At 41.7% G+C, this 20,783-nt stretch overlaps 1 protein-coding gene across 1 annotated transcript in view; it reads right to left on the bottom strand.

Annotated features, from left to right (window-relative positions):
* Positions 1-19,924, bottom strand: part of LOC114041871 (zinc finger protein 470-like) — a 21,076-nt gene extending 1,152 nt beyond the window's left edge. Inside the window, exons 1-4 of the mRNA XM_027860529.1 lie at positions 19,777-19,924; positions 13,698-13,824; positions 7,154-7,249; positions 1-841 (exon numbers count right to left, since the gene is read on the bottom strand). The exon at positions 1-841 is cut by the window's left edge and continues 1,152 nt beyond it. Coding sequence (XP_027716330.1) covers positions 1-841; positions 7,154-7,249; positions 13,698-13,824; positions 19,777-19,809 — 1,097 coding nt within the window. The 5' untranslated portion in view covers positions 19,810-19,924. The remainder of the gene's footprint in view (positions 842-7,153; positions 7,250-13,697; positions 13,825-19,776) is intronic.
* Between the last annotated feature and the right edge of the window lie 859 nt (positions 19,925-20,783).

Here is a 20,783-nt window from a genome sequence, read left to right as displayed (position 1 = left end):
CATTCATAAGGTTTCTCTCCAGTGTGGATTCTCTGATGTACAGTAAGCCTAGAGCTCCGTTTGAAAGTCTTTCCACATTGATTACATTCATAAGGTTTCTTTCCAGTGTGGATTCTCTGATGTACAATAAGGGATGAGTTTTCACTGAAAGCTTTACCACATTCATGACACTCATGAGATTTCTCTCTAGTATGAGTTGTGTGGTGGGAAATAAGGGATGACTGCCACCTGAAGACTTTTCCACATTGCTTACATTTATGTAGCTTTTCCTTAGTATGAAATTTCTGATGGTGAATAAGTGATGATTGTCCCTTAAAAGCTTTACCACGTTCATTACGTTCATAATCTGTCTTTCCGTTGTGAATTTTCTGGTGATCAATGAGCTTTGAATTATGGCTGAAAGCCTTCTCACTCTCATTACACATACAAAGCATTTCTTCAGCATGATTTTTCTGATGTCTAATTAGCTCTGATTTCAAGCTGAAGGCCATCTCACATTGATTACATTGATAAGTTTGCCCTTCAGGAATCTTCTCATGAGACTCAACAAGCTCTGTCTGTTCAGTAAAGTATTCCCTATGTTTACTATCCTGAGAACAGCCATTCTCTGAGGCCCTTTCCTTATAGCAGATTAGGAATGAACATTGCCTGAAACTCTTTCCATCTTTATGAACTTCACAGCGACTCTTTTGTTTTTCCTCTTTCCTGATATCAGAGTCACTGATTTCTCTCCAATTGAGGCTGCAGTGACCATTATTCCTGAATCTTGGCTGTTGTGATTCTTCCACAGAAATACTCAGCTTGGCAGTTGTCTCCCTCATTTCAAGCCTCATTTTTCCATCTGAAGGAAAAAAACAAACATTTATAGGACACAGACACACATGCACAAGTATATCTTCTTCCCTCCATCGACACAAAAAGTTAAGTGATTTATTATCTCTTTCCAAGGGAAAGAGGAAGGTCTTCAAATTCAAATGGGCAGAATTAGTCATATGAAAATGCTATTAGCTCCCATCCCCAGGATGATTTAATGTACAAAGAGCTTCACATACAATAACACTGGATCCTCACAACAAACCTGAGACACAAGCAAGGCCAGCATTCTCATTACATTCACAACTCGGGCCAGGAACTCAGATGGCTGAGTGGCCTGACCAACATCCTTGCAGCTAAGACTAAAACTGAACCCCTTTGATTGGGCATGCTCTCTCTGTAGTACCTGAGGACCTTTCTCCACTGCATTTTTATGTGTTTTTTTTTAAAGAAAAGCTATTTTATTATTGCACATTCACTTGTTTCTATTTGTAAGTACATGTACAGACCACTTTGCAAGCAGCAGTTTAACCAAGTGCCCAGTGCAAGGAGGACACTTGGCAAGGCTGTAATATCATCTTAGAAGCATTGCAGCACAAGTACGAGCTAATACCAAATGAAGAATATGAGAAAAGTACAATAAAAATTAATTTGAGTTTTTGTTTTTTAAAAAACAAATGTGGTTGGATCTTTAAAACTATAATTCTTGTCATGTTCTGTAGTTAATTTCATTATACCTATTAAAAATGGTGATTACTATTTTGCACTTAGCTGTGTGAAAAAGTTTCTTTGGGAAGGCATCACTTAAAGTTCGCTGACTACCGGGACAGGACCAATGTCTCCCACTGGAATAGAAGGCTACAGCTGCCAAATGCCAGGACTCAGCAATGAGTCTTGTGAGTTTTTGCCCACCACAGAAAGGAGAAGGAGGAAAGGAAAGATGAATCAGTCTAGTCATAAGATGTCTGCTCACAAGACTTTCCAGAGAATGTGAGTCAACTCTACTTTCCCCATTGCAGTGCATGCTGGAACTCCCCTCTCTGAGTCAAGCCATACCCATCTTCATGTCAGACCAAGCACAATCTTAATTTAGATTGTATCATGTACCTCATGGAACCAACTGCTATGAAAGAGTTGCTCTGTCAGGTGGATCCCTGGGAACCGAGGAGCCTTGGATCCTATTCATTGGCAACTGCTAGGCTTGCTGACAAACTGACTGTGCTCAGGCCTTTGTGTCTCCGTTTCTCTTATCACAAATTTCTATCACAACAGATGTGCCATTTGTGGCACATATATTAAGTATTCATATTATTTCATTACCTATCGTGTCCATAAAATAGTTTAATTTCCCTGGTGATTCCTTTTATCTTACTTTCCTCTTCTCATGTCTAAGACCACATCACGACTGCCAACCTTGGTTTTTGTATTCATCTGAGGAATACTATATTCTGTTCTGGCCCATCACTGTTTTAGGACAGCCATTATCTATTTCTTTTTTATCTTTGAATGTTTCCGCTCCCTAATTTAAAAAAGAAAAACCAAAATCCTCAGAACAAACATGATAAAAAATTCATCAATTCCTTATATCTAAAATATTACGTCTTATACTGCATCTTGAGTTTATCATCCTTCTGTCGGGAAGTGAACAGCATGCTTCACTGTTAGTCTTATAGCAGCCCCTTCCTATTTTGTAGCTGACAAACCCTCTGGGGCTTCACAATAATGGTCTAAGGAGTCTGAGCTAAAATTTCTTTAATGGAACATGAAGCAGAAAATAACTGCCCAATTTTGTTGTAAATAGTTTTAAATAAAAAGAAAACAAATGTAAATAGATTTTCCTCTGAAACAATAAGAATGCATGTTTCAAGCACAATAGTTTTCTTTCTGCAGTGATTCGTAACTGTCAAGTTACGTATCCGATGCTTTTCAAGATCAGGCAGTGATGACATCAAACCCTGACCACTTCTGACTGAGTGCCACACATTCCTTCAGTTTCTCAACCTGACATCAAATTGTTTCCCAACAAGCAGAAAGGTCTGAAATTCACGTACAAATCGATTCCCAGTGGATGGTCACAGGGAAGCCCATCTGAGCATTTGTTTTCTGTCACTGCACCAGAGGACTTTCCTCATTCCCAGGTTACCTTGTAAGCACATCTCATCAGCAGGGTAATCACCAGAGCATGAAGTCACAAATATTTGCACAGATGGCAGGCTCCATGAAAACCATGAATGCCTCACAAGTGCTCTTGAAACCATCATGGACCTGTACAACCCTTGAACAAAAACAGTCCTCTCTTGCCTCTCATTATAGCCTTAAGGCTATTTTCTGATTTGAACTTGTCCTCCACTTAGATAGAGTGCTGGGCCTGAACCCAAGAAGACCTGAGTTCCTGAGGCACTTCAGAAACTTGCTAGCAATGGGACCCTGGAGAAATCACAGTACTTCTTTTCATCTTAGTTTCCTTATTTATAAAACGAGGGTAATAATAGCACCTAGGTTCGAGGATTCTTGTGACGATCAAATGAGAAAATGCTTGTAAGGTTTTGGAACCTATGAGGCACTATATATAATTGTTAGCTATCATCATCATCATCATCATCAGTATTGTCAGACTATTTTTCCTCAATTCTGCTCTCTTTCTTGAACTGCTATTCTCCTCTCTCCTTCTATTTACTTCTGTTCCTGTTGAACTTAATGTATTTGCATACCAAAATGCTTTCTTTTGCCTGGATCAATTAAGATGGAGGCTCATGATTTGTTGTTTCTTCTCAAATTATCTCCCGATTTGTATACGACGTAGCTATACTAGACAGCTCTTTGACAAGAACTGTCTTTTGACTTTGTTTTTATCCCCAGAGTTTAGTACAATGCCCAGAATATAGCTGTTGTTTTCTCCTTTGTTTTCAAAGATGATCAGTAGTATCACAGGGTGATGTCTTAACTAGCATGTGAATTGGATTGAAGTGAGGCAGAGTTGCACAAAGTCATCAGCCTCACTCTCTCTTCCAGAGTCATCAAGGTTTCCTGGCAGGACAAAAGCCAAGATGACCAGCGATGACCCAAGATACAGCGAATGACCTTGCCATCTTTAATGTCTGACCAACATCAAAGCACTCCACTGTGCCTGCTTCAGCCACCTTCATGGCCACTGGAACAAATTATTCTCATCAGCCCATTCTGCAGAAGGAAATCTTCACATACTTGGGGGTAGAGAGCCCCTAACTCACAATCAGGTTTGAGATCCATCGGTTACCCTCAACCCAGCTTAGCCTGTCTGCCAAGACAGTTTACCAGGATATGGCCACTGCACATGGTCCACCTTCTTGGATCCATGGGTGAGAGTTCAGTGCCAGATAGACACCAAAGGGGGAAGAATTACCTTGTGAAGGACTTGGTAAGCATTCACACCAGAGATGCTGGTCCTCCTTGAACCCCCATACACCTCTAGAACATAACAGTCACTTAATCAGTGTTTCTGGATTGACTTTCTGGGCCTAGGGTCAATACAAAGCCCTACCTTCCACCTCAATCCCTAGAATCTAGTCTCTCTCCATCGGTCAAACGTAGGCTCTGGCCTCAGATTTGTTTTCTGTCTCCTTCTTTCACCTTATGATCTACAAGGAGTTACCTTTGTCCAGATCCTGACGGATGGGACCTGTGGATGGTACCTGATCAGACCAAATACTGGAGATCACAAAGTTTACCGGAGGGTCTCCTGCTATGGAACACCTGGGAGTCTCTAGTTCCTATGGCCCTAAACTGAGGGTGCCAGTCACCTCCAAGAATGGACACAAAGATTGGACAATAAAGATCAGGAAAGGCACTTGGGGTGATGACTTATGCAAGACTCCCCCTTGGATTACTCCCAGGTAAGATGCTGACCTTCATTCCTATTCACTGCTGCTGAATGAAGAGAAAATCATGGAACCAGGTTACCTGAATCCACTATAAATTTAGGTAACATAATCTCAACTGGGACCCCACTGTGGCAAAGCAATCCTTTGACAACTCCATGACTCTCTATCCCAGTCATCGTAGCAGCTTCTCCAAATCTTTTCAAATTCTTCCCCAACCCTCCCATGTGACTTGCTCACCTTGACCTTCTCAGCTGAGAATTTGGCCTCATATTTCACTGAAACAATTGGACATTTACACAGATCTCTCTTACCTCCTCTTCATCTCACATAAATCACATGCTTTATTTTCTTCCTTTACCCCAGTATCACATAAAGAAGAAGCCCTGCTCCTTGAGAAGGCAAATATGCCCAAATGATCCCATTCTATCCCATCTACTCCTCTACCATATTCTCAACTCTATCATCTCCATGTTTCACTAATTTTTAATCTTTCCCTTTCTACTGGATCCTTCCCTATTACCAGAATTGAAACCATTTCACCTCAAACCTCAAAGAACCCTCACTTGATCCATCCATCCCCAGTAGATACTGTCCTGTATCTCTCTTCCCTTTCTTAGGTAAACACCTAGAGATGGCCATCTACACTTGAGGTCTCCAACTCCTTTGCTCTTACTTTCTACAAAACTCTACAGCCTGGCTTCAAACTTCACTCTTCAACTAAAACTCCCTTCTCCAAAATTACCAATGATCTCCTAATTGTTCAATCAAAATTCTCATTCTTCTTGATCTTTCTGCAGCTTTTGACACTGTCACTCATTCCCTTTTCCTTAATACTCTCTTCTCTCTAGGTATTGGTGACACTTCTCTCTTTGGGTTCTCCTCCTACCATGTCCAAAACTAAACTCAGTATCTTTTCCCCAACCCTCCCATCTTCCTGCTTTCCAATGCTACCCAAGTCATCCTCCCTATTGTCAAGGCTTATAAAAAAGACATCATCTCTCATGCACTCATACCATCCTCCCCCGTCTTCATATTCAATCTTTTGGAAAGTCCTATTGATTCGACTTTTGTAACACCCTTCCTCTACACTCCCTTCTCTCTGAACACTCCCAAACTCTAGGTTCAGGCACCAATTTCCTCATACCTGATATATTGCAAAAATATGCTGTTCGGTCTCACTACCTCAAGTCTCTCCCCAGGTCAGTCAATGCTCTACCAACCTGTCAAATTAATCTTCCTGAAGCTTGCATTTGACCACATCACTGCATACTCAATAATCTCCAATGGCCCTCCAGCAAAGGGATGAAATATAAAATTCTCTGCTGGGCTCTTAGAGGCCTTCATCATCTGCCCCTCTCCTCTCTTTCCAGTCTTCTTTCATCTTACTCCCCTTCCACATATGCTAAAATCCAGTAGTAAAGGCCTCCTTTCTATTCCTTGAACAGGGCAAACCATCTCCTGATTCCATGGGTTTTCCCTGACTGACCCTCGTGCCCAGAATGCTTGCCCTGCCTTCTCTGAAGCCCCAGCTAAAGCCCACCTTCCACAATGAGCCTTTTCCAACCCTTCTTAATCTAAGTGCCTTCTGAGGAGCCATCTCCAGTCATTCTGATCTATATCTAGCCACCTGATCCAGATGGCTCTGGAGGAGTGAGTGAGGATGGTGACTTTGCACAGCCCTCCCTCACTTAAATCCAATTCACTTGCAAGTCATGGCATCATCTCCCTAATGTCATGGTCCATTTCAAAAATGAAGGACAAACAAGTGCTTTCTCTCTTGATCAGCTCCGATTTATCCTGTATGCAGTGTGTTTTACATTTTTCTGTCCATGCTGTCTGTCCCCACTGTCTGTGAGCTTCCTTGAGAGCAGGGGATGTCTCTTGCCTTTCTTTGAATCCCCAGCACTTAGCATGAGGCCTGGCACATAGTGAGCACTTAATAAATGCTTGGTGCCTTGAAGAAGGTCTAGGAAAGAGCACATATTAGATAGCCTAAAGCCTTTTGAAATTTTTCCAAGATATTTCCATGATCCAAAGTTCCAAACAATGGATATTATAGACTCATAGTTTTATCACTGGAAGGGAAGTGAAAGATCATGTTGTACAACCCCTTCATTTCACAGATGGGGAAACTGAGGTTCAGAGGTTCAGTGACTTGCCCAGGATCCCACTGCTAAAAAAGCCTTTGAGGGGGCAGCTAGGTGGTACAGCAGATAGAGCACAGGTCCCTGGAGTCAGGAGAGCCTGAGTTCAAATCCAGCCTTACACATATAACACCCACTAGCTATGTGACTCTGGGCAAGTCACTTAACCCCAATTGCCCTCACCAAAAATAAATGAATGAATTAATGAATGAATGAATAAAAAGCTTCTGAAAAAGGCAAGGTCTTCCTGCTCCCAAGTCTAGCATTCCCTTCACTGTGACATGTAGCTACCTCTTGTGATAATAGCCTTCATACAACTGTGTTTACATCACTCACCTGGACAAAGGATGCTTGGGCCTTCTCCCTTCAGCATCCATGGTGTTTCCCCTCGCTCAAGATGGGAAATCAGATCTTTTCTGGGAACTGGAAGTCCTGGGCATGGAAATAGAGAAAAGATGAGGATGAAGAGACACTTGTAATTTAGTTCTCTCTAGGGAAAGGGGGAATGCAGGAAGGGTCATAGGATGGTCTCCACAGCTCCTCAAAAATGGTTTCCATGGTACTTATTGTTGAGAGTTTTGGCAGGGGATGGGAAGGAAATCATTTGGAAGTCAATTTGGAATTAGAAAATTCTATTTTATCAACTTAATTCACAGAAGGATGGGTTGATTCCATAGATCCCATTATCTAGATATTAAGAGGCACCTGATAGTGCAGTGGAGAGAGACTTGGGCCTAGATTCAGAAGCCCTGAGTTCAAATCCCATTTCAGACTTATTAGCTAAGTGCCCCAGGTAAGTCATTTAAACTGCCTTAGTTTCCTCAACTGAAAACGGGGATAACAATATCATCCCCCTCACAGGCTTGTTCTGAACATCAAATTTTCAAAGTTCCAAATTGTATCCCTCCTCCCTCCCTGAGATGCTAAGCAGATATAAGTTATATATGTGCAATTATGTAAAACACTTTAGTATCAGTCATTTTGTACAAGACATAAAAAGTGAAAAATAGCACGCTTCAGTCTGTATTCAATTAATATTAACTTTTTTTTTTCTCTGAAGGTGGATAATCTGCTTCATCATGAGTCCTTTGGGATTGCTTGGATCACTGTATTGCTGAGAATAGCTAAGTCATTCACAGTTGATCATCATACAATATTACTGTTATTGTGTACAATGTTCTCCTGGTTCTGCTCTCTTCAGTTTGCATCAGTTCATTTAAGTCTTTCCAGGTTTTTCTGAAATCATCCTGCTTCTCATTTCTTACAGCACAATAATAATCCTTTATAATCATATACCCCAGCTTGTTTAGTCATTCTCCAATTGATAAGCATCCCTTTGTTTTCCAATTCTTAACCACCACAAAAAGAGCTGCTATAAATATTTTGGTACAAAAAGGTCCTCTTCTCTTTTTGTGTGTCTTTTATGTCTTTAAGATACAGACCTAACAGTGGTATTGCTGGATCAAAGGGGACACACAGTTTTACAGCCGTTTGGCTACAGTTCCAAATTGCTCTCCAAGATGGTTGCATCAGTTCAAACTCCACCAACAGTGAATCAGTGTCCCAGTTTTCCCACATCCCCTGCAACATCCAACTTTTTGCTTTTTTGTCATATTAGCCACCCTGATGGGTGTGAAGTAGTACCTCAGATTTGTTTTAATTTGCATTTCTCTGATCAATAGTGACTTAGAGCATTTTTTCATATGATTATAGGTAGCTTTGATTTCTGTCTGAAAACTGCCTGTTCATAGCCTTTGACCATTTATCAATTGGGGAATGACTTGTATTTTCATAAATTAGACTCAGTTCTCCATATATGAGAAATGAAGCCTTTATCAGAGATACTCGTTGCAAAAAAAAATCCATTTTCTGCTTTCCTTATAATTTTGGTTTCATTGTTTTTAAATTTGTGTAAAAACTTTTTTAATTCTATGTAATCAGAATTATTTATTTTACATTTTGTAATGCTCTCTATATCTTCTTTGGTCCTAGGGTCTTCCCTTATCCATAAATCTGACAGATAAACTATTCCATGCTCTCTTAATTTGCTTATGACATCACCCTTTATGTGTAAATCAGGTACCCATTTTGACTTTATCTTGGTATATGGTGTGAGATGTTGATCTATACCAAGTTGTTGCTATACCGTTTTCCAGTTTTCCCATTTTATGTCAAATAATGCGTTTTTGTTCCAAAAGCTTGGATCTTCGGGTATAACATACACTAGATTATTACGGTCATTTACCATAATGTAATTTCCACCTAATCTATTTCACTGATTCGCCAGTCTATTTCTTAGCCAGTACCAGACTGTTGTGATAATCACCACTTTATAATACAGTTTAAGATCTGGGTATGGCTAGGCCACCTTCTTTCTCATTTTTTTCATTGATTCCCTTGATATTCATCAGCTTTTGTTCTTCCAGATGAATTTTATTTTTTCTAGCTCTATAAAAAATATCTTTTGGTAATTTGATTGGTATGGCACTGAATAGATTAATTTAGGCAGAATTGTCATTTTTACCATGAGCAATTAATATTTTTTCCTATTGTTTAGATCTGACTTAATTTCTATAAAAAGTGTTTTAGAGTTGTGTTCATATAGTTGCTGGCTTTGTCTCGGCAGGTAGATTGCCAAGTATTTTATACTGTCTACAGTTATTTTAAATGGAATTTCTCTTTCCATCTCTGGCTGCAGGACTTTGCTGGTAATATATAGAAATGCTGATAATTTATGCGGGTTTATTCTGTATCCTGCAACTTTGCTAAGGTTGTTAATAATTTTAAGCGTTTTTTTTTATGTGATTCGCTAAGGTTTTCTAAGTATAACAACATATCATCTGCAAACTGATAGTTTTGTTTCCTTGTTGTCTATTCTTATTCCTTTAATTTCTTCTTCTCTTATTGCTATGGCTAACATTTCCAGTACAATATTAAATAATAGAGGTGATAATGGGCATCCTTGCTTCACCCCCTGGTTGTATTGGGAAGACTTCTAGCTTATCCCCATTACAGATAATGCTGACTGACAGTTTTAGATAAATACTACATACCATTTTAAGGTAAGCTCCATTTATTCATATGCTCTCTGGTGTTTTTAATAGGAATGGGTGTTGTATTGTGTCAATGGCTTTTGCTGCACCCATTGAGATAATCATATGATTTCTATTGGCTTTGTTACTGATATGGTCAATTACTTTGATAGTTTTCCTAATATAGAACCAGTCCTGCATTCCCAGTATAGCTCCCACCTGGTCACAGTGCATAATCCTTGTGATATATTGCTATAATCCCTTTGCTGGTGTTTTATTTAAAATTTTTACATCAATATACATTAGGAAAATTGGTCTATAATTTTCTTTCTCTGTTTTGGCTCTTGCTAGTTTGGGTATCCACACCATATTTGTTATCATAAAAGGAATTTGGTAGGACCCCTTCACCTATTTTTTTCCCAAATAATTTATATAGTATTGGAATCGTTCTTTAAATTTTTGGTAGAATTCACTTGTGAATCCATCTGGTCCTGGGGATTTTTTCTTAGGGGCTTCATTAATAGCTTGTTCACTTTTTTTTTTTATTTTGTTTTTGTTTTTCTTTAGGCAATCGGGGTTAAGTGACTTGCCCAGGGTCACACAGCTAATAAGTGTCAAGTGTTTGGTCTGAGGCCGGATTTGAACTCAGGTCCTCCTGACTTCAGGGCTAGTGCTCTATCCACTAAGCTGCCCCCATTTTTTTTCCCTAAGATTGGTTATTTAAGTATTTTATTTCTTCTTCTGTTAACCTGGGTAATTTATATTTTTTTTAGATAGTAATCTATTTCACTTAGATTTTCAAATTTATAGGCATATAATTGGGCAAAACAGCTCCTAATTATCTTAATTTCCTCTTCATTGGTGGTGAATTCACCTCTTTCATTTTTGATACTAGTACTATGGTTTTCTTCTTTCCTTTTTTAATCAAATTAACCACTGGTTTATCTATTTTATTGTTTTGTTTTGTTTTTTTCATAAAACCAGCTTCTAGTTTTATTTATTAATTCAATGGTTTTCTTACTTTCAATTTTATTAATCTCTCCTTTGATTTTCAGGATTTCCAATTTGATATTTAATTGGGGATTTTTAATTTGTTCTTTTTCTAGTTCTTGCAATTGCATGCCCAATTCATTGATCTGCTTTTTCTCCATTTTATTGATGTAAGCAATTAGAAATATATATTTTTCCCTTAAGTACCAATTTGACTGCATCCCATAAATTTTGGTATGTTGCCTCATTGTCATTTTTGTTAATGAAACTGTCAGTTGATTCTATGATTTGTTCTTTGATCCACATGTTTTTTTAGGATTAGATTATTTAATTTCCAATTAATTTTAATCTCTCTTTCCATTGTCCATTACTGAATTATTTTTATTGAATAATTTTTACTGCATTATGATGTGAAAAGTATAAGTTTACTATTTCTGCTTTTCTACATTTGGTTGTGAGGTTTTCATGTCCTAATACATGGTCAGTTTTTTGTAGATGCTATGGACTGCTGAGAAAAAGGTATATTCCTTTCTATTCCCATTCAATTTTCTCCAGAGATCTATCACATCTAACTTTTCCAGAATTTTATTCATCTCCTTAACTTCTTGTTTGTTCATTTTTGTTAGATTTATCTAGTTCTGAGAGAAGAAAGTTGAAGTCCCCCACTAGTGTAGTTTTATTATCTTTTTTCTCCTGTAACTCATTCAACTTCTTCAAAAATTTAGATGCTATATTATTTGGTGCACATACGTTTTGTATTATGATTTCGTTGTCTATAGTACCTTTTACCAAGATATAGTTTTCTTCTTTATCTCTTTTAATTAGATCTATTTTTGTTTTTGCTTTGTCTGAAATCATGATTGCTACCCCTGCTTTTTTTGCGTCAGCTAAAGCAAAACAGACTCTTCTCCAACACTTTACTTTTACCCTGTGTGCATCTCTCTGCTTCAGATGTGTTTCTTGTAAACAAGATACTGTAGGATTCTTGTTTATAACCCATTCTGCTATCCACTTCTGTTTTATGGATGAGTTCACGCCATTCACATTTGTGGTTATGATAACTAACTGTGTAATCCCCTCCACGCTATTTTTCCTTTATCTCCCTCTCTGTCTAACCCCCCCTACCTTTTCCCTCCTCACGAGTGTTTTACTTCTGATCCCTGCCTTCCCCAATATACTCTTCCTTTTATCACCGTCCCCTCCCCCTTCTATTATCCCCATCCCTTTTTACTTCCTTATAGGGTAAGCTAGATTTCTATATCCAACTGAGTGTGTATGTTATTCCTTCTGTGAGCCAATTTTGATGACAGTAAGATTTCAGCTTTTACTGCCACCCTCCACCATGTTCCCCTCCATTATAATAGCTCTTTCATGCCTCTTTTATGTGGGGTAATTTGCTTCCATTCAATCTCCCCCCTCTTTCTTATTCTAGTGCAATTTTCCTTCTCATTCCTGTATTTAGTTTTTTTGGGTACCATCCCAACAAAGTAACCTTATATCCACACCCTCTGTCTACATATACTCCTTCTAATTGCTCTTATAGTAATAAAACCATTGAGTTCCAAATATTATCTTGTCATATAGAAATATAAACAGCTTAACCTTACTGAATTTCTTTATGTTTTCTCATTTCTTTCTTTACCTTTTTAAATTTCCCTTTAGTACTGTTTTTGGAGGTCAAATTTTTTTTTTATCTAGCTCTAGTCTTTTAATTAGAAATGTTTGAAAGTCCTCTATTTCATTAAATGTCCAATTTTTCTCCTGAAAGATTATATTCAATTTCTGAGGCTGGCTGCTGCTGCTGCTGCTGCTGCTCTTTAACCACCCCCCCTCCCAGTCCAGTGATAGAGACCTTTCCTGCCAAGCTGGAAAGGTGCTTCCCTGCTGCTAGGTCCATTCTGAGGTGGTTTGCTAGTTGTCTGAAGTGGAATTTATGAGGGCTTCAGAGGATTCCTTCCTCTTTCCTCCATCTTGGCACCAGAAGTCCAAAACCAGCTAATACCTGTAAGGAAAGCTTTTAGCACAGTGCCTGGCAGATAGTAGGTATGCAAAAATGATTTTTCCTCCCCTTTCTTTTCCACCATTTGCAACTGGAGTTTTTGGGAAGTATAAAGGAAGAATAATGACACACTTGCTACACGAGGCTTCTGAGAGTAAGACTATGAGCTGTGAGCTAAAACTTTGGGCATGTTAATAAGAACACTCCAAAGAGCACACTCAACCAAAGAGGAAGAGACTGATTTGGGAGGTAGGGAGCACCCTTCATTGCCCATTTTCAAGGAAAAACTGCAAGAGCAGTTTTCAGAGACGTGGCAGACAAAATTCATGTTCAGGGAGAAATTAGACTTCAGGGATGGAAAACTTGTGGCCTTGAGGCTACATATCGCCTTCTAGGTCCTCAAGTGCAGTCCTTTGACTGAATCCAAACTTCACAGAACAAATCCTTTTATTAAGGTAAGGACCCTCCTCTGGATTCAGTCAAAGGGTCACACTTGAGGACCTACAGGGCCACATGTGGACTCCAGGCGGAAGGTTCCCCAACCCTGACCTAGACGTGACCTCTGAGATGGCTTCCAAGTCCCAAATTCCTCACTGATTTGATCTTTGACCTCAAGCTCCCCAGGACCAAAAGAGGCAGCTTCAGGGGCAACAACGGACACTCCCAGCTCCCTACACAGACTACAAAGACCTTTCATAGGAAAAACCAGCAGCAGGAGGACCCTGTCTCTTGGACATAAGAGATCAGCACTTTGACTTTTCTAATCATTGATAAATGTTAGAAACCCTGTAAATCAGGGAAGGAATGAAGGCAGTGACTCTTAGAGTGGATTCAGATTTACCAGGGGAAGTGTCCTTACCCAGGGACAGCAGGTTCCGGGCATTCTCCAGCATGACCTCCTTGTACAGCTCTTTCTGAGAATGGTCCAAGAGGCCCCACTCCTCTGGGGTGAAGTCCACAACCACATCCTTGAATGTCACCAACTCCTAAACCATCAAAAATGATAGGACTTGGAGCTAAAAGAGACTCCAGAATTCATCTAGTCCAACCCTCATCAATTTACATGAGGAAACAGACCCATAGAAAAGGAATTTCCTCAAAGGTCATTCTCTTGAGTAGCAGAGCCAACACTTATAAGCACAGTCACGAAAAGCTCAATGGAATATTTTATACATGCAATTGGAATAAAATTGAGAAATGTATTACTGGGAATTGCTTCTCTCTATGAAATGAGAAGTTGTGTGTTCTATCAGAGATACATGAGGATCTGTGGAGGAGAAAAAGATAAGAAGATGTGAAATTTCTTCCTCATCAGAATAGACGTAAAGTGATATGTTATAAAGAAAATTCCATGGAGAGTTGGTGATATACTAGCAGGTACTATGTATTGAGTGGAAAAAATTTCCTGGGATAGCCTCCATTTGGTGGACAAAGTAATTTTCCTAAGTCACAGGTCTGATCACATGACTCCTGGACTCAGTAAATCCCAATGGCTCTGTACCACACCTCCAGGACAACATAAATTCTCCTGCACTCAAAGCCCATGGTGACCTAGACACCACTTGGTGTTCCAGTCTTCTTACACCTTATTCCAGCCACCTACTCATTGATCCAATGACACTGGCCTCCTTCCTACTCCAAGAAGACGACGCTTCATATTTCCTTTCAGGGCAATTTCTCTGGCTGTCCTCCATCATTCCCATTCTCCCTCTCCTCGTGTCTTTCTACTGGCTTTGCTTTCTCAGCAAGTCCCAGCTAAAATCCCATCTTCTACAGGAAACCTTTAGCAACTTTACTTAATGCTGGTGCCTTCCCTCATTTAATGATATTCTATTTATCTGCTTACAGCTTCTTGAGGATTGATAACAAGTTCAGATCAGTGGGCTCCATCACATCAGCCAGGCATAGGGGCACTCATAGAGTTCTTCGTGGCTATTTTCCTCCAGAGACCAGGAAGAAAATCAGCAGACTGAGCCTTTAGTGCCCTGTTCCAACCAAGACTGGAGGAAAGTCTCCCTACTTTTTAAGGGAAAACTATCTAACTTCTAGTGTTAGATGTCAAGATAGGGACATCTACACGGCAAAGACTGAAACCAGTATGGCCCTGAAGTGAAGAAGACCTGAATTCAAATCCAGCCTCAGAAAAGTACTAACCATATGACCCTCAACAAGTCACTTAACCTGTCTTAGCCTCAGTCTCCTAATTGTACAATGGAGATAAAAACAGCACCTGGGCCCCAGGGTTATTGGGATCAAATGACCTAATATTTGTAAAGCATTGAGCACAGTGCCTGGCACATGGTAGGTGCTATATAAATGCTTATTCCTTTCTCTTCCTTTCCTTCCATACCCTCCTCTTTGGTTGCCCTGCCTCTTGTCTCTAGTCTTACTCTCCACGCTCCTGCCAAAGTCATTTTCCTTAAGATTTGACCATGTGGCCACTCTGCTAAGCCAATGCCAAAGGATCCCTCTTGCCTCTAGGTCCAAACATCAACCCCCTCCTGAGGCTGGAAAGCCCTACCCAAGCTGGCCCCAATGTCTCCTTCCAACCTCTTTAGAGACTCCTCAGCTTCCTGTCTTCCAAGAGATCCTGCCCCACGAGCCTTCTCTTGGGTTCTGTGCACTCCCTTACCTGGAGCTCCCTCCTTCCCTCCACCTTAGACCATCTCTCTCACACCTCAGGCACCATCTTCTGCATGAAGCCATGCCTGCTGCCAACTGCTGGTGCCCCCCTCCCCAAACCCCAGCACATGAAGCCCATTTGTATTTGAATTTATTCACAAATATTTATGGTATATCGATTTCAATGTGAACTTGTAATCTCCATTAGAACATAAGCTCATTTGAGTAGGGATAATTTCATTCTTTGTAGTTTTATCTCTTACACCTACTGCAGTGCCTGCATAGTGTGGGTATTTTTAAAAATTGTTAAATGACCGGGTCTTTTTTCTAGATGTTTTCTTCCTTTTTCAGTCTTTATTATTCTGACAAGTTGACTTTCCTAGCCTCTGGGCCTAGTTTCTCATAAACAATCTTGCCATTTCTCCCTTTCAAAGGTAAACATCTCGGTTTAAGTGTCTTTCCCAAAGTTCTTCCATTCCCTCCAGGGAGTTTTTAAAAATGCATGACTCTCTTTCCTTCCTTTCTTAGGAGGAATGAAGGGGAATTGGGAAAATGGGTACAGAGAAGATTAGCCCTATTTAGAGGAACCTGGTGACTCTGATGGGGTAATGGTACTTGTGATGGGGGTGTGGGCCCAAGCCCAGACCTTTGCCACTTGCCCCAAAAAAGAATTTGGATCCTATTTGTCTACAGGTCCCAGAAAATCCTTAAAATTTTATTACTCCGGTCTCAAAGGTTCCTTATCGACTCTCCTTATCTCCCTTTGAAAGCCCTAGCCCCACCTTTTGATCTTATTCAGATGCCTTTCAAACTTCTACCGTCCAGTTAGCTTCATTATCTATTCCCATTGTCTATTCAATCTCTCAGACTTTCCAATCAGAATTCTCCCTAAGTCACCTAGACCCTTTTCCCAGCCACTCCTCTGGTCACCCAAAATTACTTGAGTGTATATAAGATCCACCCTGGCCTCCATTTAAATTCGGAGACTTTCTCATGCCCGCTTATCTTTGTGGGCGTCACTAACGTTCAGATTCCTTAAGATTCTGGCCTGTATGGTTTATCTCTAATAAACGTTTTCTCTGGCTGAAAGAAGATTTGGGTTGAATTCATTCAGGCAGGGCCCGCATATCGTGATCTCAGGGTCCCAGAACCCCTAAACCTCTAGACCTCATCACTTGGACCCCTAAAAGGAAAAGATCAAGTCTATGAAAGCAACCCAGTCCCTGAACTTTCCCATATATTTCAACAGCCCATATCTCCAGCCTCCACCCAAAGCAACTGGCCCACCCAGCCCACCCAGATCATCTAATTAGCTTAATGGACAGTCCTTTTACAGTTGTTCTTGGTCCACCCCAGACTACTTGCCTATATCAGTCCCTCCTTAATTCCATCTAGATCACCTACTCAGCCTACCTGATGTCCTTTCACTGTGCTACCTGGCCTACCTTAGACTACTTACCACTCCTTAATCCCACCCGGTTCCTTTCACGTTCTTTCTTTCTGCAACATCCTCATCAAACTGCAGGTTCACTAGGAATCTAGCCTGCTCCTATTGGAGCTACAATAAACCTTGCTACTCTGACCAAAAGAAGGCTTGAGTGCTTGAATTCTTTCCAGGCAGATTGGCCTTGTACCCCAACATTTCAGGGTTCCCAGCAACACCAAACCACATCAACTCAACAGACAGAATCCCAGGCCTGGAATATTTTAGCACCGTGCCTGGCATATAGATTTTGATTGATGACTTAAGCTCACAACAACCTTGAGAGGTGGTGCTGTCATCATCTCCATTTTTACACATAAGGAAACTGAGGCAGACAGAGGTTAAGTGACTTGTCCAGGGTTACCCACCTGGTTAAAGTGTCTGCAGCAGCATCTGAACTCAGTTCTTCCTAACTCCAGACCCTGCTCTCTAACCATTGGGCCACCTCCCTGCCTACAAGACACATACAAGTAGACATATTAGGGATCATTTCAGCTGAGTCTTGAATGAAGTCAAGGACTCTTTATTTGTTTAATTTATTCTAAATTTGATGCTCACCTCCAAAAGGGGAAATATTCCCTTAAACAAAGCAGAAGAGAAAGAGGATTGCTCAGGGGTGAAATCATGAATCACTGTCATGATCAGCTTCTTTTTAATAGTAAATGGTGACATCAACACATTCCTTTCAAAGATGTTTGGCTTGTCTACTGTCTGTCCCAGTGTTTGCCTCCTCCCTCCCGGGAATTTTAACTAATGCTCTAATGATTCTCTTTTCTTTCTTTTTTAGGGGGAGTGGAGGGGAATGGGAAAATGGGTGAGGGGAAGAAGCTGGTGACTCAGTAGATAGAATCCTGGGCCTGGAGACAGGAAGATCTGAGTTCAAATTCATACTCAGACACTTACTAGCTGTATGATCCTGGGCAAGTCACTTAAGCACTCTTTGCCTCAGTTTCCTCAACTGTGAAATAAAGATAATAATAGCATCTACCTCAGGGTGTTGTTGTCAGAAGGGGATTTGGGGGAAAATATAACTCACTCCATTTTCTCAATTATGAGATTTATCTACCTTTCAGACCCAAGGCTCTTTGACTGGTACAGAAAGTCTCCTTCAGGACCACCCTTCCCCCATAACAAAGACACTATTCACTCCCTTCTCTTCATTCAATCAGGAGAAGGCAGAGAGTGGGAGCTTAACATATGCTAATTAACTAACTGGTAAAGAAGAGACTACTGTCTTTGGTCCCTTACAAATTCAGGGCTAAAGTCCTTTTACAATTTAAGTATCTTCTTTCTTATTCAAAAAAAAAAGTTGCCTTAATTTACGTCAGTTTATTTCTACTTATGACTCAGATTACTTAAAATGAGGAAAATAACAGTACCTACCTCCCAGGGTGCTCAAGAGGATTTAATTAGATAAAAAATTACAAATTGTTTATCACAGTGCCTAGCACATAGTAACTGTTAGCTATTATTCTCTGAGACACACACACTGTGCACACACATAAATACATACACATACACACATTTATGTATATAAACATATCTGTGGATGGGTAGATATAACATCATCCGTGGAGTTAAAGGACACTCAAATCCATCCCCAACTGATGGAGTAGGGGATCTTGAAAGGATTAAAAGGGCAATGTACTGTCTGGCTCCAACCTGAGCTGCCTTATTCAGGCCGTCTCTACCAAGGTCTCTACCACTGTCTACCTGACAATTCTTACTACAGGATCAAATGGGACAACATTTATAAGGCTCGTGGCATGTAGCAGGCAGACTCCATGACCAGCCCCAAGCCCCTTCCAGTCTTCTTACACCTGCCTCCCCTCCACCTCCTCTCTGACCCACGGACACTGGCCTCCTGGCCGATCCTTGACCAACACCCTCCATCCCCTCACTCTCACTTCCCAATGGCTGTCTCTCATGCTTGGAATGCCCTTCCCCCTCACCTGTGCCTCCTGGCTTCCTTCCAGTCTCTGATAAAATCTACCCTCTGAAAACAAGCTTTTCCTGGTCTCCAAAACTGTTAGAACCTTCCCTCCCTCTGAAAGCACCTCCTTTCCATACTGCAGAGGGCTTGCTTGGACACAGCTGCTGACAGCATGTCTCCCCCATTAGACTGGGAGCTCCTTGAGGGCAGGAACTGGTTTTTCCTTCCTTTGTATCCAAGGAAGTTCTGAACAGTGTCTGGCACAGAGGAGACACTTTCAAAATGTTTGCTGACTTGGCCTGAGAAACGGTAATAAAGGGAAGAGATTCAGAGAGATCTGGGGAGACACATGTGAGCTGAGGCAGTCAATGAGCAGAACCAGGACAGTTTTGGCTGTGAGCTGAGACCAGAGCTGGGGGAGCCTTCAGGCCTCTGCTCCAGGCCTGTCCAGACAAGACTCAGGTGGGAAGGAGTTTTCTTTGACCTTCAGGGGCTACAGGAGAGAGCTTGGCCACAAGAAACAGAGGGGGAGGACTTGTGTGTAGGGGGAGGGGGCTGGGCAGGCAAGAAGAGAGCAAAGCCACGATGTCTAGGGATAGAGACTGACCAGTAAAGTGGTCGCCCTTGTCAGTCACTTGTACTGAGAGAGAAGCTAAAAAATAACAAAGAGGGCAGTGACTGGGAGAGCTGGTGCTCAAGACGCCCACCTGCCACGTATGGGTTCACAAGGCAGAAGGAGGGAGCAGGGCAGTGTGGTTACTACTGCATTCAATTCTCTGCCTGTTTTTGTAAAGAAGCAATCCACGGGGAAGAAAGGCTGCCAGCCCCATGGACAATCCTGTCTCTGGAAACGGCCTCCTTGGCTCATGCTGGCCAAGTCTGAGGACAGAGCGCACTCACCTGGGCTGGGGGTCTGCGGCTCCCGGGGGCCATTCCCTCTGGCTCCAGGCTCCCTGCTGGGTCAGGCCTTGGTCCTCTGCAGGCTCAGCTGGCTCCACAGATGGAGATGTCTTTCCCTTCTCTTCCTAGGCAGGAGGGCGACCTACAGGGATTTCAGGGGGTGAGATCCCACAGGAGTTACAAAGATCCTGGCCCCGCCCTTAAGGCAGAGACTCCAGCAGGGGAGGTACCTGGTAGGGTCAGGCTTGAAATGAAGATGGTCTGAATAGGAAGACTACTTCCCTCCCTGTCTTACTCCTCTCCTGCCCCATCTTTCTACAGAGACCCAGGAGCCAGAGGGGGCTTTGAGATCCCAGATGGGATGAGAGGAGTCAGAGCCTCAAAGAACCCTGGTTCACAGCTCTCTAAGTGGTACTCTGTTCTCTCTGCAACCCCTCACCCAAACTCACTCACACTCAACACACACTCACACACACACACACACACACACACACACACACACTCTCCAGGCAAAAGACAGACTTCTTGATCTAGGAGGGAGGGTAGCTAAAGAAGGCTGAGGAAGGGGTGGGCTGTGGGATGGAGCTGCTAGGAATGAACAAGGGAAGCCTGAGATGAGAGAAACAATCCTGCCCAGCACACAGTTGCCTGGCAGGGGCTCTGACAAAGTGGGGGCATGAAAGCAGGAGGCCAGGGGAAGAAGGGTCTGGAAAGCAGGATACCGTAGCAAAGCCGGGAGAAAGGAGAGTGACAGACAGGTTCCAGGAGGGCAGCTGAGGCTGGGAAAGCAGGATGACCGTGTCTTGGGGTCTAACTAGGAGCTGAGGAGGGCTCCTGGGACCCTTCTTTGGACCTTAGGCTTGGAGGCCAGTTATCTAGGTCCCTAGAGGGAAACCGGAGAGAGGGAGCCAAATGCCTGGAATCTGATGGGGATCCAGCAGGAAAGCCCCGACAGGTCTAGTTAAGAGAAGCCAGACAGGAGCTTTTGGGCCTGGGTCCTGGTAGGT

Source organism: Vombatus ursinus, unplaced genomic scaffold (assembly GCF_900497805.2).
Source record: "Vombatus ursinus unplaced genomic scaffold, bare-nosed wombat genome assembly UNPS02014198.1, whole genome shotgun sequence".
In the NCBI taxonomy this organism is placed as follows: Eukaryota; Metazoa; Chordata; class Mammalia; order Diprotodontia; family Vombatidae; genus Vombatus; species Vombatus ursinus.
The sequence above is the reverse complement of the archived record's forward strand: the minus strand, read 5'-3'. Positions and strand labels throughout refer to the sequence as shown.